The sequence below is a fragment of the Diachasma alloeum genome, unplaced genomic scaffold, assembly GCF_001412515.2.
Source record: "Diachasma alloeum isolate Michigan unplaced genomic scaffold, Dall2.0 Dall_scaffold_00796, whole genome shotgun sequence".
In the NCBI taxonomy this organism is placed as follows: domain Eukaryota; kingdom Metazoa; phylum Arthropoda; class Insecta; order Hymenoptera; family Braconidae; genus Diachasma; species Diachasma alloeum.
Genome location: NW_021680926.1, coordinates 177,469 through 188,107, shown reverse-complemented (window position 1 = coordinate 188,107; position 10,639 = coordinate 177,469). Strand labels below are relative to the sequence as shown.

At 34.6% G+C, this 10,639-nt stretch overlaps 1 protein-coding gene across 3 annotated transcripts; it reads right to left on the bottom strand.

Annotated features, from left to right (window-relative positions):
* Positions 1-639: 639 nt before the first annotated feature.
* Positions 640-5,531, bottom strand: LOC107044754 (the record flags this gene model as incomplete). 3 transcript variants are annotated; one of them, XM_015266774.1, is given in 7 exon segments in its annotated part: positions 640-822; positions 940-1,206; positions 2,170-2,491; positions 3,257-3,445; positions 4,091-4,439; positions 4,885-5,088; positions 5,371-5,531. In XM_015266774.1, coding segments are annotated over 7 exon segments (1,636 nt in total), but the record flags the coding sequence as incomplete, so codon positions are not given.
* Positions 5,532-10,639: the final 5,108 nt, after the last annotated feature.

Genomic DNA, 10,639 nt, shown 5'->3' with positions numbered 1-10,639 from the left:
TTACTGCTAGAAATCAATTTATGATGAGAATTTTGACTTCTTGCACTAATCAGTTATAATCTGCAGTTAAGAAATTTGTATTCCTATTATGCCATGAATAGTTTGATTATCCTTCCAAGTATAGCCAATTGATTTTAAGTAATGTGCTCTTTATGCAAGATATTTAGTCATCAATGTTAGAAAAGAAATCTAGAGATACAACTCAATCTATATAATTTTCTAAGAAAAACATAATTTCTAATCTTAAGACCAGTGAGAATTTTTTTTGGGAATGAGAAGATATTATTTTGCCGACATATTTTGTTGTCGGTGTAAGCACATAATCATTTAGTGGAACATTCAATAATTTAAAATTCAGACACCTTTTGTTGAGAGCTTTCAGAAACATAGAACCATTTGAAAATTGTGTAAAATGTGTGAATTTAAGATGTATTGAAAAACACTCAATTTCTTTTCCTCTTGAATTGAGACACATTAACCCTGGCATACATACACTTCTGCGGGTCTCAAAGATGTATACAAATAGTATTTGAAATTCATACATTCCTTTTTTTGCAGTATTATATAAAGTATCTCATCTTTCATTAAAGTATAGAATACACGTTACCAGCATTCGTATACATTCAAAACGAAGTTTACCATTCTGAGGATTTTCCGGAGGAGGCTGAGGTGAATTGGTTCTTCTGGCATTAGTGACCAAAAGGCGACGTTGCGTGGCTCTTCGTCGAAGAGTCGACCTTCTAGCATTACGATTTGTTTCCCACAGGATGTCTTGAGTATCTTCGGCGGATGTGACCCTGTCAAACTCGTCCTCTCGTAGGACTAGAAATGGTAGGCAATTAATCGATTATTTTATCCGCCGCGGCGCACGCAATGAAACGTTTTCACCGCGGTAGGTAAAATACACGTTTACGCGCATACTTATCACCCTCGCCTTACCTCGAGAGTACACACCAGCACCAATGGGGACATCAAAATCATGGGGGAGAAGCTCTGGGAAGGTCAATACGTCATTCATGCACTCTTTCAAGAAGAATGAGGCACATTCCAGAACTCCAATTTCGTCATTTTCACCGTCATTAAATTTTTTCCAAGTGGACTTCAGTGCCTTCACAGGGTGCACTACTGTTCGAACTCGAGGAACCCAATACTTCCCTTGTCGCGACGCATCTTTCTGTGCCTTTTCTTGCATCGAAATAAAAAAATCTAGAATAATAAATGATGCACGGTTAAAAAATTTTGTTTTAATTTTCCCTAAAAATTTTCTCAGGGTAGAACGCCACTGAAATTTCACAGGAGTTCGTGATTCATAAATGAGATTTTCAATGACAACTCAGTGAGACCTTGATCCTCCAGTTTTCATGACCGCGACCCTAAATTTGCTTTGAGAAAAAAAAAACGGAACATGCATATTTCTAGGAAAAATCTGATGAAAGGGCGAATTCTCAATTTCATGATAGCTAAAATTCTGGGCTTTTCCTGGAGTTTCAGTGAAATTTTAAATTTTAGGGTTATTTACCCCTGAAGAGGAAACGATACCTCCGTATCTCTAGAAAACGTCTCATGGTCGTTTCTCCTACAATTATTGATGTCTATTCGTGGAACTACTTCAGGACCTCCACCCCTGCATTTGCAGGTCCTGAAGTAATTTTCGGAATAAAGATGGATAATTGAAGAAGAAACGACTATCCAAAATTTCCTATAGACACGGGGGTACCGTTACCTCTTAGATGAAATTCCGAGCCACTGTCCTGAAAATTAGTAGTCAACTCTCGACGAATTTTTTTTTCTAACAGCGTAATTGTTGCAGAGTAAACTGAGTTACAAGGGTGGAATGTAACATTTTTTTTAAACTTTCCGAGACGCTGGCAGGAAGCTATTTACTTTTGAAACTGTAGTGGGAGTCGAGTACTTGTTTTGGATGCGAAGGGTGTCGAAAACTGGAGAAACAAAAAAAAATCATCTGTGAAATAAACGAGAACACTCAGAAAGATTTTTTTACTAATAAAAAAAATCACCATTAATTTTCACGATAGCAATGGTCAAAAGATTCTTCATTTTGAAAAATATCAATGAGGAAAAATGAGAGGAATTATTTATACGGCTTCGAACAAACTATTGATGACATAGTCATTGACAATGTTTATAAGATCATCCTTTATTCCTTACGTAAAATGTCGAAAATCGACGGATTGACGAGTTTGTCCAGCTCTTTTCTTAAGGATCGTTGAATGTCATTTATCCTCGATAGATCATTATAGACACTGAAGTTTTCAGCACCAACACGTACTAGCCACGTCTTCTCAAAATACCGTAAAAAATCATGCATTGCTTCTTTTAATGCAGGAGTTAAGCGACAACACAGCTTCCGATATGTCTCTATGATTTTTGCAGGGGGAAGCAGAGCCAAGGCAGTAATTTTTCGCATCAAAATAGTGTTCACATTTTCCAGATCGTCGATTTCAAATTTGTGCATCATTGCACTCAGTATCTGATGAAACCAATGAATTTTTTTTTTATTTTCGTTAAATTTTTAGTGTCGGCTTCGCGAGCGCTATATTCCATTATTTACCAATGAGAAGTTAATTTAAGATATCCTACACTGTTGAAAAATTACGATTGAAATTTCAGGAAAATATTCATGTTTTTTTTTCATTCACTGTTTCATACGAAGTTTCAATATTTTTTGTCACTGAAAATTCTGTTGAATTCTGGAATTTCATGTACTTCATACAACAATTCATGTCATTTTGTCCCTGAAAATTCCGGGAAATTCAGGAATTTTCAGGAAAATTTTAATTTTCAGGACCATTTCATCATGAGAATTAACAGAAATACTCAAAATTCTGGAAATAATTGCTTGGATTTTCAAATGACTGGAAATTCAATAAAAAACATGTCCAATTTTGGCAATGAGATCAGAAATTGAAGATGTTAACTGAAATCTCAAGGAATCACTGAAATTTCGATGATGATTTAACATAAAGTTCCCTAATTTTCTGCATTTTCGAGGTGAATAATACATTTTCCGGAAAATTAAAACTTGAAAATTCAAAATTTACAACACTGAACATTAAAGTGAAGTTATTAGTGAATTTTCTGGAAATTTCTAACAGTGTATGCCACTAACAATTTATTGAAAAATCAAAGTATTTGTAGTTTAAAAAAAAAATTACGTTCCCAAATTATAAAAAGCTTTTCCAAAATATCCAAAAACATTGCCCAATTATTCGATACCTCAATGTGTAAAACTCACCACGGTGTATTCGTAGAAAGTGCCTTGGACGTTATCGTAGAATTCATCGAGTGACAGATGAAGTTTTTCGTCATAATTAGTATAAACTGGGAGGTCCTCTCTCCTAAAAATTTGTCTTACTTGGTTAGCCACGCAATCATATGATTGCTGACTTCTAGACTTCAGCATCATGATAATGCATGGGTAGGCCTGAAAAATATTTGATTTTTCGAAAAATTAGAGAATTTTCAGAATAATATTTATACACGTACGATTTTTTAAAATGGAAAACCCTAAAGAATTCTCTAGGAATCGCTACAGGACTTCTATTGAATTTCCTAGACTTTTTTTCCGTTTCTATTGACATGTCCGATAGGGGACATTATATCGAAAAATGTCAACAGAAAAAAAAGTCAAAAGAATTTCATTTTTCTTACGAATTTTTTCGAGTCAAATTTTCCTATTTTTTTTCGTTATTTTTTAGTTTCTTAATGAATTAAACAAAATCTTATCCTAACTTATCTTAGTGAATTAAATAAAAAAAAATATTGTTATTTTCTTTTTATTCTAACCCTCAAAAACTACACTTGACAAATCACCACTCTTCTCTTTGAGATAATCCCAATTCTAATTACCCGATTTTTTTTTCAATGCGTTAAAGCCCGTCCAAAGAAAATAATTCAATAAGAAAATTCAAAATTTTTTAAGTTTAAGGAAATTTGTAGAATATTGCAACGTTGTTTTTAAAGGACGCGCAAAGAACCATAAACTATGTTCTAATTTCCTTCCACAAAATTACATAGAAATCCCTTTAATTATTCCAAAGAAATTAAGAAATCTGCAATGGACACTCACATGTTTGCCACTGACACACGCAACTAGGATAACATCATTGATAGGGAGCAGGCTCGTGTGCCAACTCGTTGTTGATGTAATTACGATAGCTGTGATTGTCTCTAGGTCAATAATGCGGAGAAGATCGTCATCAACAAGAGTCAACACCTCTGCGAGTCCCCCCGCATTGTATAAGTCAACCTCCAACCGCCCGTTTCGACACCAAAGCAGTGAGGAATAATCATTGGACAACTTCTCATACAAAGTTGCGTATGATTCGTTAATGGATGGCAAATCCATTGAATTTCTCCATCGTTTCATACGCTCCCTCACTGCCTCGTAATCCAGGGTTGCAGCTGCTTCTGGATGACTATGTTCAATAAATAGAAAGTAACAAGGTGAAGTTGCAAATTTCGTAACGAATAAGTTACTAAGGAGGGGTTGCGGAGTTCTCTTCAAGAAAAGGTTTTAGCACCGAAAAAGCCCCGGAACAGCTGCATTTTTTTTTTAATATATAACTTTTTATATTCATTGCCTGGCTTGACTACGTGAAAAATCACTGCCCGAGCCGATGGTGAAGGGAGGGGGCTATTTTTCGTCACTATGGGATATTGTCCTCGCCATTGACTTTTCATAAATTTTTGCTCAGAAATTTTCTGGGAAAAAACGCGATTTTTTTGCCGAACGCAACTCAAATTTTTCGTTTTTAGTAGGTTTAAATTTTTCAGCACCAGCATTTGAATTCTTTTAAAAAAATTATCTCCGTGTAGTTTACCCACCAGTAGGAGGATAATACCTTTCAATTAAATACTTACAGATCCTCCATTCTGTCGTAAATATCATTCAGATTTCTGAACTGCCGGGTGCAGCAAACACATAATTCATGTAGAAAAATATCCGTCTCTTCCTGAGTAAAATTCCTGGGGTGATTATGTTCATGGGTCTCCCTGAAAATTTGTCCATATAACACCCCGCGTCCCGAACACCTCCAGCGGTTGCGATACGCACAAATGAGGGAGCTACGAATATAATAATCGTATAATTATATTTTTAATCGAGGAGTTATTAACGCCCGAAATCAGGCCCAAAAGCAAATTTTAAAAAATATTCTTGATGTGTACGGAACTACTCTGAATTTTCTGAAAACTAAAAAAAATCACGATTTTTTTCTCTTTAGATTTAGACTCTATTTAAAAATTAAAATATTAAAATATTTAAACATTCTCTATTTAAAAATTTTTAGACTATTTAAAAATGATTCTAGTGTCATAAAGCTTAAGAATATTATTGTTAATACTTACCGTCCATCACGACCAACTTTCCCATCAAATGCGTAAGGTTGTCCGTCGTAGATGCGGTCCAAGGCTGGGAGCTCATTCCTGTTTCTTCGCCGCCCCCTTCGCCTAAAGCTGGCACTTTCCATTTTCACGCACTTTTGAATTTGACTCGTCGTCTGCACTGATTAAACACTCGAATTTTACTGAGTGATTTTGCCGCAGGAGCACGAGTTTAAATACTCACTGGTGATGCGCGACCGTAGCCGTCGATTATCAACGATGGATTTTATCATCCCTGAAATCTTCGGGCTGTCCGTAATGTTTCCGATAATGTTCAAATTGGGGATGTTTTGTATATTTAAACACGTATGAAAATTTGTAATAGAAAAACAAAAAGAATTCTATAGATATTTCTGTAGACTTTCTAAAAGACTTCTATTGAATTTTCTAAACGTTTTTTGCTGTTTCTTTCGACGTGTTCGACAGGAAACTATGTAGAAAAAATTTATAGTATTTCGTTGTCTATAGAACTTTTTCGGCTACAATGTTCAAAGTTTTTTCATTCATTTAAAAAAAAAAGAAAAAAAAAACAAATGTCTAAAAAAAATTTCGAAAATTTCATTTGAAAAAAAAAAGAAAAATAAAATTCTATTGACTATTTTTTTCTATGGAGAATTTTCAATAGAATATTTTCTATCGAACATTTCAATAGAAACGGCAAATAACGTATAGAAAATCCAATAGAAGTTCTGCAGAAATTTTTATAGAATTATTTAGGGTTTTCTATTTCGAATTTTCGTACGTGAAGAACTGTAACGGTTAGGAATTCTTTGAAAATTCAGTGATAACTCAATTGGAATTTCCAATGTTGCGAACTTGACTTGAATTTATCGAAGACAATAGAATAGAAGAGAATAATTCATAAAATTAATTGTACAGGTTGAAATTTGAAGAAAATTCAAACTTTTCTGTTAAATCCTCATCAAACTTCTAGTGACATTCGGCGATTTCAGCTAACGTTTTGAATTTTGTGAACTCGTTGTCACAATTAAGCATGATTTTCAGTTATAATATCCTAAGACCGTCATAATCACGTTCGATTTTTTTTTTTAATCCGTAAAGAATTCTATCGGTATTTCTATAGACTTTCTAAATAATTTTCTATACGTTTTCTGCTGTTTCTTTTAATGTGTTCGATAGCGAATTCTATAGAAAAAGTTTATAAACTTTCTTTGTCTATATTTTTTTTGGCTTAAATTTTCCAAGTTTTTTCATTCGATTTTTTTGAAGAGAAGAAAATAAAAAAAAAAAAGAAAATTAGAAAATCTGAGTCCGAAAAATTCTATCGAAAAATGAAATTCTATTGACTTTCTTTTCTTATTGATATTTTTCTATTCAATATTCGTTATCGAACATGTCAATAGAAACAGCCAAAAATGTATAGAAAATCCAATAGAAGTTCTATAGAAATTTTTATAGAATTCTTTTGGGTTTTCTATTGAAAATTTTCGTACGTGATTAGCGGGAAATATTGCGATTAATTATGAAGGTCGAGAGATATTCGGCGGAGAATTTTCCGGCACTGGATTTTGGCCAAACGGAGAGTAGTATTCGAGATTCAGTATTTATTACATAATTTAACACAAAAGTTTCTTCCGCGGCAAAATATTCGGTTGGTTAGAAACAAGTGTGGAGCTACTATGTAATTGTCGGGTGCAATGTCCAGAAGCTAGTGTGCAATTGCCTAAAAAATTTGTTAACAAAAGAGTACCCAGAACTTGAATACTGCGCTGTGATTGTCTAAAATCCAGTCACGGAAAATTCTCCAAAAAATTTTCCGGCATTTAAAATTCCAGTAAAATATGGTCTGAATTTGCAGTATTTTCGTTCATTGTTACGATGAAATGGGCCTGAAAAATAGTATTTTATGGAATGTTTTACAAATCAATTTATTTTTCAGCAACAAAATTTTCCTATAAAAAAGGAACTCTTAAAAATTGCAAGAATTTTGTTATTATTTTCTGGAAAATTTGAGAAAAAATCATAAATAGTCGTTTTACCCCCATCCCAGTTCTCTCTCGAGACTTCCTGATGACTTAAAAGTAGCCACATAGTGCCAGTATTTCCTAATACCACTCGAGTCTCTCTAAAAATCAATAATCAATAAACACTTAATCTCAGGTTCTTCTTCGATAAATATTAACTTGCTCTCAGGTTTTTAAATTAGCCTCAGTGCCCAACAGAATAATCTCCAACCACCAACATTTCAGGTAGAAATTTTATTGAGGAATGGACTGAAATTGAATAGACACAATTGTATTGTAACAGCAACCGTATCTAGAAGATTTATGACAAAAATAAACGTGTACGAATAGTGATTATCGTTACGTGCCTATATTGATTGCCGGAAATAATGAAATGAATTTCAATTTTAAGATTCATCGTTGGAATATAAAAAGTTTATGTATAAATTGAAATAATTTTTCTTAACAAGAGCCACCGTTTCTCTCGAACAGAAAAAATTTTATGGAAAAAAAAAATCCTGTACTTTTTTTTTTCTATTGACAATTTTCTATATATTTTCTGTGGAACATGTCAATAGAAACCGCAAAAAAGTATAGAAAATCCAATAGTAGTTCTATAGAAAATCCTATGGAATTCTGCAGGGTTTTCTATAAAAAAAATTCTTACGTGTAGCCAAATAACAGTAGGGAATCTCCTCGTCGCGAATTTCAGGGCGGAAATAACTTCATATATTTCCCATCGAAAAAAAAAAATAGTTTCTTTTAAGTGAGGATTTTTTTTTAAGATGAGTATGGGGTTAGCCATAAAGCCAATAATCACCGATAAGTGATAAAAATATATGTATGATATATTCGAATGATATCGAATATATCATACATATAGTCGAATGATATCTATTTTTCGTCATTGAGGGTGTAAATCGCTACCTATATACCATATATTTATATAGAACTTCTATTAAATTTTATATACGTTTTTTGCCCTTTCGATTGACATGTTCAATAGGGAATATTATATAGAATATCCTATCTGACCTATGATGACAAATTTTTCAAAAATCGGTCATATTATGAGAAATTATTTAAAAAATTATCATCAAATGCGAAAGCTCTCTTTTGGTTGTTCCAAGAAGGGTTAAGCCGCCATCTTTTAAACTTGAGACTAACCCATTGATGGAACCCAATGTTCATCAATCGAGTGCGATGGCCAACAAGGCAGATACCTCATTACCGGCAATATAGATTACAACGGTCTTCTGGGGGATCTACTCTAAGAACTATTCAAAACCTGGATTAATTCATGATCTGTCTATTTTTCATTTAGAAGGATTAAAGATTGGACAGTAACCGTTCCAGACTAATACGCTATTAGATAATCGTGCACTCTTGGTTTTCCGTGGTGCGAATAATTGTTATTCAGAATAAAAAGGTTCTCTATAAATTCTTACGCTGATTCATTAGATAATAGATAAACGCATATTTGATAAATCACCTATTAGAAAAATGATTATTTGGTAATTCAAAGGTTCCAGAAAATATTTACGCCCCTTAACATGGGTTTGGATTATTAATGATTCCGTTAATATTATGAACCACATTTATGAACATCTGAATAATTCACGATATGAAAATTCATGAAATGGTATAACACTTAATCCTATATAAATCTTATCCTCATTTTTATGGGTCCATGATAATCGATTCCCGTATTTTTGTAGTTCTGGGAAAAATACTTTCTGAATGTTAACTGTATCGAACTTGTCATACTCCATGTAATACGGGGTCGGAGTCATACCGACTCCCTATTTTGCATGATCCGTGACTTTCCAACTCGGAGACATACCATACTTCGACAAATACAGTTTCGGCTGACCGTACCCAAACCGCGCGGCCCCGTCCCTTTTTGTCTATTTATATTTTTGTTTCTTGACGTTTAAAAATTCTGGAAAATTAGAGTTCCTAGTTCAATCTTTTTATTGAGCGGTGGCATTGTCTGTTTTTTTCTTGAAAAATTTGTTTAGCTAAAAAAAAAAAAGAAACGTCGAAGGGACAGAAAAGCCCACCGCGTCTCTCCTTCCGGTGCGAGTGAATGTCGACCACTCGAGCGAGCTACATCTACTGCTTCATTCGCTGTCACATTTGAAAGGCGCACCAAAGAGGATAGACCTGAGTAGAGGCCCGGATCGGGGGGTTTGACTGACTCCAAAAATGTTAGTTGGTACCCCACGGGAAAGGCGGCGTCCCGGTCGAATTGTCGGTAAATGTGAGTCGGGTGCGTGAGTAACTCGGCAGTAGCAGTCACGCTGTGACAGGTTTATTATCGACAGGCTCGGAGAGGGATTTTTGTCCTCCTTGTACTCAATGTTTACTTTATGTTTTTCAGTTGATTTATTCGCCGACTAATTAATATTAAGGGATGAAATAAAGACTGTTCAATGGAGAATTACATTCGCCATCCATCAACCCCCGTTTCATCCCTTAATCTCTGCAATAAAAAAATTAATATTGCGACGAAAGTCACGGCGCTATAATAAACCCAATGTTTCTCGGCGCAGAGTGACTCCCCAATAATTCGCCCGCTAATTAAAAAATCGTCTCTCCCCTCCTAATTAACAATAAGGAATGAAACCAATGCTGTTCGATGGAGAATTAAATTCCGCATCCTTCAACCCCCGTTTCATTCCTTAATCTCTGTAATAAGAAAATGAATATTGCGACGAAAGTCGCGGCGCTATGAAAAACCTAATGGTTTCTCGGCGCAGTGACTCCCGACAACTCGCCCGCTAATTAAAAAATCGTATCTCTGCTCCTAATTAACATTAAGGAATGAAACCAATGCTGTTCGATGGAGAATTAAATTCCCCATCCATCAACCCCCGTTTCATCTCTTAATCTCTGTAATAAAAAAATAAAAACTGCGACGAAAGTCGCGGCGCTATGAAAAACCTAATGGTTTCTCGGCGCAGTGACTCCCGACAACTCGCCCGCTAATTAAAAAATCGTATCTCTGCTCCTAATTAACATTAAGGAATGAAACCAATGCTGTTCGATGGAGAATTAAATTCCCCATCCATCAACCCCCGTTTCATCTCTTAATCTCTGTAATAAAAAAATAAAAACTGCGACGAAAGTCGCGGCGCTATGAAAAACCTAATGGTTTCTCGGCGCAGTGACTCCCGACAACTCGCCCGCCAATTAAAAAATTGTATCTCTGCTCCTAATTAACATTAAGGAATGAAGCGGGGGTTGATGAATGGGGAATTTAATTC